Source organism: Benincasa hispida, chromosome 4 (assembly GCF_009727055.1).
Source record: "Benincasa hispida cultivar B227 chromosome 4, ASM972705v1, whole genome shotgun sequence".
Classification (NCBI taxonomy): Eukaryota; Viridiplantae; Streptophyta; class Magnoliopsida; order Cucurbitales; family Cucurbitaceae; genus Benincasa; species Benincasa hispida.
This window is the reverse complement of record NC_052352.1, coordinates 21,509,691-21,521,979: the sequence shown is the minus strand read 5'-3', so window position 1 is coordinate 21,521,979 and position 12,289 is coordinate 21,509,691. Positions and strand designations below refer to the sequence as shown.

Genomic DNA, 12,289 nt, shown 5'->3' with positions numbered 1-12,289 from the left:
TAAGCCCAAGTCATGATTGTGTTCTATATATGTGATGCTAGATATTGTTTCAATCTTGACCCAAGTTGTTTACTAAATATGTGATGATTTTGATCCATTCTATTGCTAAAATAGAGCGATGAATGCAATGAAAATCACACTTAAGAGTGAAACAGTCTATATGAGAAGTACAATATTCGAATGAATGAAGGTAGGGTTGAGAAAAATATTCACTAACATTCTTAAAAGCATAAATCATGCGTTCAAGAAAATTACTAAAAAATTACAACCTACACTTCTCAGTGTATTTGACCACAATATCCTATCTCTAGGATGCATGCGATAAGTATTTGATGCAAGAGATGTTTATTTATTTCCAGAGATGCTATCTTCTTGTTTTATGAGGTCTAAATTCTTGGTCTTTTCAAACTTAGATTTAATCTACTTAGAATAATATTTCGATTTATTCAAATAGTTTATAAAGCATATATAAAACAAGTTGAATGGATGATTAAGCCTTAGTTCGTGTTAGCTACATTGTTTCTCAACCTATAAAGAAATTAGTTGCTCATGGTAAAAGTTAGGGAAATGGATAAGGGATAAACTGTAAATGCATTCATATTGTGGAAAAGAAGTCTTTCAACGTTTACACAATACAAATAACAATTATAGAAGAAAAGAGATAGAGATAGAAATTCAAACTGTGGTATGCAATTTCTTGCTTCCTTTGGCTCTGTGGACGTCTGCTTCACAAAGAGTGTGTTGACGGTGGTTACTTCCAGAGAGGAATCCTAAGCTTTCACTTAAGATTTCACGAGGGCTCGAAGGGGAAGTAAGAATTTGGGCAGAGTTTTTCTCCAATGTCTTGGATTTTTCTTGTATGGAAATCTCGTTGGGTATTTATAGGCATCAAGGAGTACCTTTTTCTTCTCTTTCTAATGATTATGCTAATAAGGTACATTAAATTCCATACCTTGAGCCCGCCTGTGCTACGTCAGAAGTTCGTTGGCTCTGTCGTGAAGCTTTCTTGTCAGCTACCAACTTGGTCTCTGATTTGATTTCCATCACCCATGCTCATGTCATCCTTTATCACATATGACTACCAATTTGTTCAACTATGTGATTCTAATGTTGACGTTGAGAATTCCTTACAATCGCAAAAGTAGATTTTTTACACCCATAAAAACACGATTTTTATAATTTCCGTAGATAGAGAGACTTTGTACGTGTGTGATCGCACGATATAATTATTTTTATGAATTTCTTATCAAGCTGTTGCATTTTCAGAGTTTTTTTCCTAATTGTTTTAGATAAAAGAGGTAAAATAACTTGTATTTCTACAAATTATCACTTTTCAAATATATTTTAATTTTTTTTTTTATAAAAAATGTTTTTAAAAGTGTTTAAATAAAAATGAGTTTTTTTAAAAAATACTTTTTTCTCAAGTCAATCCAAATGAATCATTATACTTGAATTGGTCGATGTGTGATACTTTGTGGGTTAAAATACAATTTTGGTCCATGTATACCAAGCACCCAATTTTAATCCATGTACTCATTTTAACAATATTAAATTTAATCTCTTAAAGTTATTTTTATAATAATAATTTTCATGCTAGAAAATGTAATATGTGAGTATTATTTAAAAATGCATAGTTAAAATACATAGATAACAAAAATATTTTGAAAAAAATCAACAATAAACTAATGGTAGAATTAATTTAAGATTTGTAAAAAATACAAGGACTAAAATTTAACATTTGAAATTACAATACTTGAAATTGAATAAACTTATAAATTGATTGATGGCATTGGGCTGATTGGTCCACTAAAGGTCGATCGTGGTCCAAGCCCAAAGAAGAAAAGGACAAGGCCCATACAACGGTAAGAATGATACTTCGACATGTCGTTTGGATTTCAAACGCAAACTACACATCGTTTAAGAAGGCACAAGATTGTGTTCGTATTGTATAGGCTAAGCTCAGTGCAAAACTGCAGAGGCCGCCATGTCAAATGGGATGCGAAAAAGCTTTGCTCTGCGTTAAAGACGAAGCTGCTACAGTATGGGTTCGCTCCGAGCATTTGGAGTAATCCTTAAAAAATTCTCCCCAAATTCGATCATTCACAAATGCCCCCGTTTCTTCCATATTCAAAGTCTCTCGTCTTTCCCTATCTCTGTACATTTTGAATCAGTGTCCATGGCCCTTTGAACTGATTAATGAATTTTTTTTTTGGAAATTTAGGGAATGGGTTGTGTTCATCATCATCGTTGGCTGCCGAAACATCGAGTTTTCCTTTGTGGGCTTTTGACAGTAAGCTGAAATGTCGTGGTAATCAAGTGCGAAGGATATGGATGTCTCCGGTCTGTATGGGCAGGCGTTCCTGCAAAATTGCTGGCAGGAAGGTACATGATTTCAAATCTTATCGTGATTTTGTTTTTTCGGGGGAAAAAATTCCATTTGCTCAGTGACGAGGAAATGTTTATTTGATTCTCGACGATAGTAATAGTATTAATTTTGATTCTGGGTAGTCCTGATATTGTGGTTTTTCTGGTTGCATCACTTGCTTAGGTGGGTTGATGAGCGTAAACGTCTATGACTTGTGTTTTTCCTGAATTATGAGTTGGTAACACTTTATTTTCTGTTTGATTTTATCCAATTGACTTTCTCATGTTGGAGTTCTTACTAATAAGTTATACGGATGTGTCTTTTAGTGATACTTTAAAGTATGTTTGATGATTATGTATGTTTTGTTGGCGCTATACTTCTATTGGCCTTATAGATTAGTTTCTTAGTGTGCTTAAATACATGTAGGGTGCTCAAGATGCAAAGAAGGCAAAGCTTTACTCTAGGATTGGAAAGGAGGTTGTTTCTGCGTAAGTAGCTGTTTTTTCTCCTTTTGGGAATGATTTTCATTGTGCTAATAGCTTAATGTGTAGAATAGGTCTCTTAGCAGTTCTTGACAGATGTTTGGTGATGGCTTTCAAAATCGTCTAATAGTTTTGAGGTTGTTAAGCTGTAATGTGTTTGAATTTGTGCCATCTACAATGTTAGCCAATATGTCAATATGAGCCTCTAGGAGCTCGAGCTTGCTTCTTTTTCATTGCCTCACTCATGACACGACACATTGATCGATCTGTTTGCATCTTCTTCTGGCACAATTACTGAAATTCTCATATATATTTTTTACTTCGCGATATAGTGTTAAAAAGGGAGGAACAAGCCCCATATCCAATACCCTTCTGGCTGCCCTACTTGAGAAAGCTAAGGAGCTTGACGTTCCAAAAGAAATTCTCGACCGCAACATTAAGAGGGCTTCCGAGAAAGGACAAGAGGCTTACATAGAGAAAATTTACGAGGTTTTCGGTTAGCCAGTGATATTATCTTCAGACTTTGAGTTGAAAAGAAGAGATTATTAGCTGTAACACGCATCTCTACAGGTATATGGCTATGGTGGTGCTAGTATGGTCGTTGAGGTCTCAACAGATAAGATAAATCGCTCAGTGGCAGCTGTTAGAGAAGTAGTGAAGGACTATGGTGGAAAGATGGCAGATCCAGGATCTGTTATGTTCAAGTTCAGACGTGCTCGAGTTGTGAATGTTAAGGCCTCCGATGTTGACAAAGACCAGCTTCTCACCATATCTCTAGATGCTGGTGCAGAAGATGTTATTGAACCTCCAGAGTTTGAAGATGATACAGAAGAAGAGAAGTCGGAAAGGTAGCGTCTCCACACATTATCAGTAGCATTCTTTCATTCTTCAATACATAATGGTTGCTGATAACTTGATTTTACTTTGGCAATAATTGAACATGATACACCTTATAGACATCCATCTTGGATGGTTATTTTGAAAGTAATTTTATCTCTGTTTTTATTGTAGATACTACAAGATTGTGACTTCTACAGAGAACTACTCAGGAATACTATCCAAGTTACGTGAAAAAAACATAAACTTCGAACCTGACAGTGGTTCTGAGCTACTTCCCATAAGCTCTATTGAGGTATGTATTTTCTTCATGTCGCATAACTTCAAATTGCTTCAAGTTTTTTCTTATTCTTAATTTACAGTTTGTTGAAAGGCTATTAGTACTTTAAAATTGCAAACTTCAACTTGATATGAATTATTAGATAAGAATATAGTGAAGTCTTAAATTTGTCCTTCAGTCAATTATTTGTAACTGCTGATGAAGTTTTCGAAGCACAAAATTTAGATTTTGTGTGCATGTGCATGACACTTCTATCATAGTGGCATAATAGGATTGACTTTTTGTTATTTTTTTTTTCCTTTAATAAACAAATTATTTCATCGATAAAATGAAATTACAAAAGACGGAGGATCCTATCTATAGGAAGATTACAAAAATATTTTCAATGGGAGTAGAAGAGATGCAAGGCTATAGTTACAAAAAGGTAGGGGCAATTTACACCAATATAGAGCTTTAAAAAAAAATAGTAGAGTCAATAAAAGATTTTATGCCCTATGCTTTGTCTGAGAAGATACGAGGTTTCTCTCTACGAATAACAATGAGCCATAAGATACTTTTCTCGTTCTTGGAAGGATGGCCGGTGAAAGTGAGAGATAGGAGGAAAAAAGTCTCCCCTGGCAGAACTGTATCTTCCAAAAAGCAAAAATATTAGTGTAAGAATTCCAAAAAGCTGTAGCATGGATACAGGTGGCAAACCAGTGAATGGTAGTCGCTGAAAGCTTTTCACTAATGATGCAATGCAACAGTTGGGGAAGATAGGAATCCTGGGGGGATCTACGTTGGAGCTTGTCATAGGTGTTGTTTATACATGAGTGCATAAGCTCCCATGTAATCAATTTAACCTTTTCTGGTTACTTTCCCTTCGATATAGATTGATATAACTGTTCTTTGCTTCTAGTTCTATCTGTAGTAAGAATCTCTTGTAAATGAATTTGAGGTGAATATAACATCTTTTTCAATGTTCCAAATCCAAACCCATGTGTCGTCTTGGTTAGTGAGGATGATTGAGGATAGCTGGTTGGATAGGCAAGCCCATTCCTTGATTTCATTTTTTTCAAGATCTCTTCTCACTTAGAGGTTTCAAGAGGCAGTTTCAGTGGACCATAAATCAGAAATGGAAGCTTCCTTGTTGAGTGTGAGCGAGGGGAAGTCAACAAAGTATTGTGTCCCCTACCAACTTTACCAGATTTGTGTCTATAACCTAGCTTCTTTGATTTCTCAACGCCCATTCTATGAGCCGAATAATGTAGGATTGACTTTTAATGCTGTTGGAACTTCTCATATCATAAATGGTGTAAGAAATCAGGGATATAACTAGGTAAGGTCAAATCCCTTAAATCAAATTAAAAGGGGAAGATACGGCAGACATTCTTCTGGTAATGATTTGCTAAAGAAGGTGGTTTTATAAACAAGATTTAGTCATTTAGACTCATAATTCTTGAGATGAGAAACATTGCACTGGAGACTACTTGTTCACAAAGAAAGTTTCGAGTTAACGAGGCAATCTAGACTTTTCTTCAAGGCCCTCTGTCTTAAGTCATTAGTTATATACTTTGGATAACCTTCAACTGGCTTATGCAGGGAAAACATCCTCTTTATTGAGTGCTTACTCTTAAATCCTTCACTATGCTACATAGACTCAAATCAAACATCATTATTCTGTACAGGTAGAAATCTGACTTTTTAGTCACCTTCCTCTGTTTCAATAAACCTTGAAAAAGGTGTTCGGAAAGAAAAGTAGGAGTGTGGGAACATAATAACGGGCAAGAATATCAAAAGAGTGTTCAATCAGTCAAGTCTACTTAAGAATGATTAGCTCAATAATTATTAATTACTATAGACCGGCTAAGGTAGCTAAAGCCAATTGAGTGCTATTTCACAGAGTTCAATCTTGCCTACAGATAAGAAAGATAATCTAGTGCTGACCATCGTATTCAAGAAAGAGAAAAATGTAGCCTACTAAACGAAGTATGGACATACTTCCTTGTTCTCAATCTTTGAAAGTAACACTATGAAAATGGACTTCACCCATTCGATTGGTCAATGTATATAATATTGTGGCTAAACCAACTTTGAGAACACAAATAAAAAGAACTAATACTCTTAATGACCCATAGGTGCATTACAAGAAAGATCTCCAATTCGACATATGAGAAGATAGACTATAATTGCTAAAGGGAAATTTAGCTACTCCAATATAAGGAAGCTTTACATCTATTATGGTAAGGCATTGATCTAGATTAACGATAATGTAAAGGAACCTCAACTATTTGATGGGACTCTAATTGGTTGACTTTTTGAAACCTAAAAAAATACAAAAGTCAAGTTTTGAGATTTAAGTTCAAAAAGTCAAAACCCAATCCAGATCTTTTTTGCCTTGCCTTCTTTTGGTTTTTTTCTGCATGTGTGTGCCCGGGGGATTGGGTTTACTCAAGTTATACGTAAAATTTTCTACTTTAAAATAAATAATTTTTTTTCAGTAGGGTTTCAATGCTCTGCCGAGTTGTGACATTATTGAGTTTCAGGTGGATGATGAAGCTATGGACTTAAATAAAGAACTAATGGACAAGTTGCTTGAACTTGATGATGTCGATGCTGTTTATACTGATCAAAAGTGAATGTTTCTTCTGTAATATCCTCAACATGGAGAGAGGTAATTTGCTCTCCCATACGTTGGATTTGTGGTTGTGATCTTAATTTTTTCGAGTCACCTCAAAACTCGAAAGCTGATAGATCTTTGCTCAGATGAGAGACATTTAGAGACATTTTAAGTTTTGTAAGGGTTATGAACATTCTTTTCTACATTTTGAGGCTGGGATTTCCTATTATTTCTCGAGTTTCAAGACTTAAAAAATCATTGTAGAATAATACTCATACAAGAGTGATTTCGATGCCAATTATTAAAAATTTTCCTTTTCATAATTTTGATAGGGGGAATGGGGGGAAGATTTTTCTTGATTCTATTGGAAAATGGTCTTACTCCACGAGTTCAATAATCATGGCTGTGCATCATCATTGATTTTATGAAAAAATCATGCACTCACAACATTTTGACGTCAGAAAAGTTATATGATATATATTATATGATCCTCACAACTTAAACTTACCATTTCTAGTGCATTTGAGATTATTGCTGTCTCTCTTTCCTATTTGGCCAGTGGTGAACCAAGTTTAGCCATACTTAGGTCTTATGGGCTACATCTATCTTTTTGCAGCTCATTCCAATCTCACACAAACAAAGCAAAAAAAAAAAAAAAAAAAGAAAAGAAAAAGAAAAAGAAGAAAGAACAATTTGCCAACTGGTTAAATAAATGTGTGGGCTGAAAAAAAAAAAAAAAAAAAAGTGGGTCAGGATGCACTTACACCCTTTTTTTTTCTTTTCTTTTTCCCCTTTCCTATTTAATTCTAAAAACAGATGCGTTCCACATCTGTCCTCCCAAGTATAAATATTCAAGATTCTTGACCTGGAACTAATTCAAGTCAGCATTATTCTTTTCCAAAATCCAATCATTATATGAGATTCATACTTGATTGGACTAATAACGAGGCACACGTGTGAAATCTCTAGACCCCAACACTTTGCTTTTGGAAACTGTTTTTAGGAATAATACACGAGAATTCTGCTTTTTTCTTTTGTTGCTCACCAATTTTGTTTCTATTCCCTTTTTTTGGAGAAGGTTTCTGTTTCCTTTTACATGTAGTAGCAAGATATATATCTTTTAAAAATATTCCTTTCTTAAAAATGCCTTTAAGCACCACCTAGTTAAATTAAATGTATTAGTAGATCAACTTAAAATTGAAATTGTAGAAAATTGCATCTATACACGAATATGATTTTTGTTCAAAAAGTGATGGGAAAATTTCAAAATTTTTATAGATTCTTTATACCAAAAAGTCATTATCAATAGATTCAGAAAGAAAATTGTCAATGATGATACATAACATTTTGTCATTACTAAAATTATGCTGTCATCTTCTGGAAAACTTCCTCTCTGTTGAATCCAATTGAAAGATTCATGACCATAGTGTACAAAGCAAAGGTGCATATATTAATTTCACAGGGCTAAACTGAAAGAGAAACTGATGAATACATGAGGAAGAAGGGGCCTACATTTTGTACAGATACATACAATCTACGTGGCTGTACCACATGTATGTATTTCTTACTCTTACTTTATATAGTGTATATATGTGTTTTCTGATTCCAATTAATTTAATATCGTATACTTTGGTATTGAAGTGATCCTAATTCTTGGGAACCCAGCAACCATGTAGGCCATAAGGAAGACCATAAGGAAATTTTGCCCTGGCTATCTCTTCAAATGTTGATCCATCCAGTAGTAAAGCATACCCTTCTCCATTTTTCCCACTGACCATAGAGATCACCACTCCTGCACCCCACATAAACACATTTCAGACACATTCTCTTTCCTTATGAATACGGTTTGATACATTAGTTAGAAGTGAAGATGACAAGTAAGAGGCCTTTCAGGTTGTATATTTATTCATTTTGTTCACTTAGATGATGATATAAAATGTCTCACCGTCATCTTCTTCTGTTGCACCAGGTCGTGCCACGAAGAAGGGCTCAGAAGGGATAGCGCCGTCCTCATACCAATTCTTAGCCTTCTTCTTCACTAAATCAATCTAAAACGAACCGATTCATAACAAGCACAAAAGTGAATTGAGGATCGAGGAAGATCAAAAAGACAAAGATGAAACACAGATTAAGGAAAATGGGTACCACCTTAGTGAGTGTGTTGGGGAAATTACAGGGTCTTTTGGCTCCACAAGCATAAGCATATCTATATTTTTTGCCCAAGTAAGCAGGGTTGAAGCTGCACATATCCATTCCTCTGCCATGTTCATCTGGGTCCAATGCTGCCTCCAGCTTCCCATATCCACTCCCATCCAGTGGTATTCTGAACCTTCCAACCCTACACAATTTCCATTTTCTAATTATTCATCCCATTTCTTCTAAAACATTTGTGAATTTAAGGGGTGCGTATGGATCGCGTAATAGAATCAGGATTACCGAGAACTTGATTACGATGCAAAAATGTTTGACTTGATTTGAAGAGTCTAAATTAAAACAAGTCAAAGGCTTTATGAAACCAAATCATGCAACAAAAGCAAAAGAAGAATGAAAACCAGATTATGATGAATAGTGATTTGGTTGGTTCTCTCCAAAGAATTCAACAATTCCGGCTGTAAAATGTTTGTTAATTTTCTTTCTCAAATTCAATAATTCCGGCCTTGGAGCTCATTGTTCCCTATTAACGTTGGGACAATAAAGAATTTGGATTATATATATGTACTTTTATTTTTCCTCTGCATGCATGGATAAACACACTAAAATAGAGGGAGAAAAGAACTCTATGGACCCTTTACACAAATAATCCAATTTTGGTTATTAAAAAAAAAAAAAAAAGCTAGTAGGAGTTTCACAGTTAAATGGTAAATTTGGTCCCTATAATTTGGATAAGGTTAAAAGTTGGTTCTTGTGATTTGAGAAAATTCTCGTAAATAGTCTCTATTCTAAGGATTATTTATGAAGCTTTTTATTAAGTTGTAGAGACAAGATTGTAATTATAAATCCTAAGGACTAAATTCTAATTTTTTTTGGGAACAAATTTGCAACTAATCCAAAAATAAAATATGTAGAGGGAGATTAAACAAACCTGGCATCTGGAAGGGCATATTTGAGAGAGCGACGCAAATTATGAAGCCTAAGTCGATCTAAGATTACAGGATTAGCGTTGTGTTCGCAACAATCGGCAATCACAGCAGTAATTCTTCCTTTTTCATCCCTCTCTTCATATGCATTTATGAAATGAAATGTAATGAACAAGGGCACTTCTACACTTGCTACCTGCATTATTTCATTAAAAACTATACATTAATTTAAGTTAATTTGCGTAATTTAACATCAAAATATAAGCTTGCGTGTATTTGTGTACGTATATATATTTTTAAAGGGTAGTGATATTCAATATATATGTTCAAAATTCAATATTCCAAGAGAAGACTTACAATATTTCCACTGGCTTTGCACATGACATGCACAAAGGCTTTGGACTCCGGCCGCCACTCAAACTTATACAACGGAGTAGGCTCCGCCCTCAACAAGTTTTGAGCACAATATCTCAACGGCATCTCCGGCACTACCACGTAATTCTCCGTCACCGGAAACGAGTGGACCCAACCTGGGGCCGGTCCACCCTTGCAATTGACTCGACCGATCACCTTCCGTTCATTCGAGCCCGGTTCCATCCGAACCACCAAGTAACCCGGGTTCAAAAGATCTGGCAACAACGTCAAAAACTCCGTGTCCGTAACAATCGGATGAGCCGAGTGAATCAAACCGCCGAGCGAGTCACTATACTCAAACTTTCCCACAGTCTCTAATGTTGTTGGGTCGATCATTATGGACCCCTTTTGAGTCTCTGTAAGGCAAACGACTCGACCGTCGCCGAGCTTTATGACGCCAGTGTTTGCATTATCGGTCAACGATGCACCGGAGAAGAGATTCGCAAGCTCCCCGACGTAGGCAAGAAAGTTATCAGCCTTGGGGACTTCAGAGAATTCACGATAACAAATCTTTTGATTCTTCATGGCGGCTTTGTAGGCGTCGGATTCGATCTGACGGTGGCCGGCAATTAGTCGACCGTCATCAAAGTGAAGCTTAACGATTGTAGCGTAGCCATCAAAAAGATGCCTAAAGTTATAATCGCCAATATTCCATAATCCAGGTCCATTTCTCAAATATGTACCACTCTGCATGCAAAAATGTACATGATGAATACGAAATCATCCCAAAAAATTATTCAATGTAACAATATTGAATTAAAATTTAAAAAGTATCATTCAAATATTTAGCTTGGTTTTCTTTTCATTAAAATGGGTTTGAAATTATGAATATTAATTATTTGAAGATTAAGCATGTAGGTATAATAATTAAGATTAATTAATGCAAAATCAAGGTTTGAATGAGACATTGGAATAACCTTAACTAGCCCACATCTGACGATTCATTTGATGTTATATGTCTTGTTCGAAAAAAAACAATTAAAAGATTTTTTTTCCCTTTATTGCATAGGTTATGAACATACTTTTATAGTATATGTGTTCCATGAACAAACATAAATCAATTAAACCAAAGAATATCCACTCGCATATGTTATATAATAATAAATATTTTATTTCAAAACAACAATAATAATATTTTTTTGTCTTATATATTTAAACAAACGTTTTAATATAAAATTGAAAAAAGTTTAATGACTAAAAATTCATGTCGAATTATATGGAGGGTTGCAAAATTGTAATCAAAAGTGGAGTATAATGTTTTGACTTTTTAAAAAATATATACATAATAAATTTTAAAAAATTCAATAATGATTAATCACTATGTAAAGTGTTTGAATATAAAAATATTGTTTTTATAGTTGGACGCAATACCCACCATATGAATGGAAATTTTTTTAATCATATATGCATGCAAATACGGGACACAGCAATGAGTTATTTTAAAATGTCATATTTAAGAAAAAAATGTCTTTTTTAAAAAATCATTTTTATTTAAATATTTTAGATAAAAATTGATTAAAATATATTTAAAAATCTATTTTGAATTGTTGTCAAACACTCAAATTTCTTTAAAAAAACGGCTTATTTTTTAAATTAAACACTTGAAAATATATTCGAAATACACCTTTAAAAGAGTTGAAATTTAAAATCCCTTTTATAAGTACTTTCATGATATAACTTTATATTTTTATGATTAAAAATATATTTTAGAGTGATTTTGAAATTATAACGAAACGAACCAACCAACGGGGCAATTGGCCTCGGACGGAGAGTTCTCCTTCCCAGCGGTCTTGCCGAACGCTGGTCCATGCAACGTGATTCGGGGGGCCGGTGGTGTCGATCTCCGGCAATGGAACGACGATTGGCGAGGGGCGGCGGATGGGACTGGCTATGCTTCTGATGGTGAAGTTGGAAAGGGTAGGTTTTGAAGGGTGGTGGTTAGTTTTGAAGTTAAAGGGAGAAATAATGGAGCTTCCAATGGCCATGGAAGCCATCATGAACAAAATTGTTTATGATTTGGAAGAAAGAGAGAAAAAAAAAAAAAGAGAAAAAGAGAGATGGTGAAGAGACAGGGAGTTGAAAGGGAAGCTATTTATAAGGGAAGCAAAAAGGGTTTTTTTTCTTAATTTTTAATTTTAATTTTTGGAATCTTGATTGATAGAGTTCCATTTCACAACAAGACATTCTTTCTTTCTTTTTTAAAATTAAAAACAATAAATAATTTTATTGCATTTT

At 34.5% G+C, this 12,289-nt stretch overlaps 2 protein-coding genes across 8 annotated transcripts; one reads left to right on the top strand and one right to left on the bottom strand.

The window, feature by feature from the left end:
- The first annotated feature begins 1,941 nt into the window (after positions 1 to 1,941).
- On the top strand, positions 1,942 to 9,078 carry LOC120075820 (probable transcriptional regulatory protein At2g25830). Of its 7 annotated transcripts, none has more exons than XM_039029500.1 (10): positions 1,942 to 2,132; positions 2,222 to 2,382; positions 2,792 to 2,853; positions 3,180 to 3,336; positions 3,418 to 3,695; positions 3,859 to 3,979; positions 6,490 to 6,617; positions 8,026 to 8,116; positions 8,229 to 8,440; positions 8,533 to 9,078. In XM_039029500.1, exons 1-7 carry the CDS (start codon positions 2,042 to 2,044, stop codon positions 6,580 to 6,582), a joined length of 963 nt encoding a protein of 320 aa, XP_038885428.1. In that variant the 5' UTR covers positions 1,942 to 2,041; the 3' UTR covers positions 6,583 to 6,617; positions 8,026 to 8,116; positions 8,229 to 8,440; positions 8,533 to 9,078. The 7 variants fall into 7 exon arrangements, with proteins under 7 accessions (XP_038885428.1, XP_038885427.1, XP_038885425.1 ...); XM_039029499.1 differs by having other exon boundaries at positions 8,205 to 8,440; XM_039029497.1 differs by having other exon boundaries at positions 7,977 to 8,116; positions 8,205 to 8,440.
- LOC120075818 (carotenoid cleavage dioxygenase 8 homolog B, chloroplastic) lies at positions 8,205 to 12,051 on the bottom strand. Its single transcript, XM_039029493.1, has 6 exons — positions 11,794 to 12,051; positions 9,998 to 10,741; positions 9,646 to 9,836; positions 8,712 to 8,901; positions 8,509 to 8,611; positions 8,205 to 8,355 (listed from the first exon to the last, which is right to left on the bottom strand). The coding sequence occupies exons 1-6, from the start codon at positions 12,049 to 12,051 to the stop codon at positions 8,210 to 8,212; spliced, it is 1,632 nt and encodes a 543-aa protein (XP_038885421.1). The 3' UTR covers positions 8,205 to 8,209.
- Positions 12,052 to 12,289: the final 238 nt, after the last annotated feature.

Bases quoted from the DNA above. Each gene is read 5' to 3' on its own strand.
- LOC120075818 (XM_039029493.1), bottom strand. From the start codon at position 12,051: ATGATGGCTTCCATGGCCATTGGAAGCTCCATTATTTCTCCCTTTAAC. The intron at 9,837-9,997 runs GTAAGTCTTCTC...GAAATAATGCAG, and splicing joins GCAAAGCCAGTGGAAATATT to GTAGCAAGTGTAGAAGTGCC. The intron at 8,356-8,508 runs GTGAGACATTTT...TGTGGGGTGCAG, and splicing joins TGCAACAGAAGAAGATGACG to GAGTGGTGATCTCTATGGTC.
- LOC120075820 (XM_039029501.1), top strand. From the start codon at position 2,042: ATGGGTTCGCTCCGAGCATTTGGAGTAATCCTTAAAAAATTCTCCCCA. The intron at 2,383-2,791 runs GTACATGATTTC...AAATACATGTAG, and splicing joins GCAAAATTGCTGGCAGGAAG to GGTGCTCAAGATGCAAAGAA. The intron at 3,337-3,417 runs GTTTTCGGTTAG...GCATCTCTACAG, and splicing joins ACATAGAGAAAATTTACGAG to GTATATGGCTATGGTGGTGC.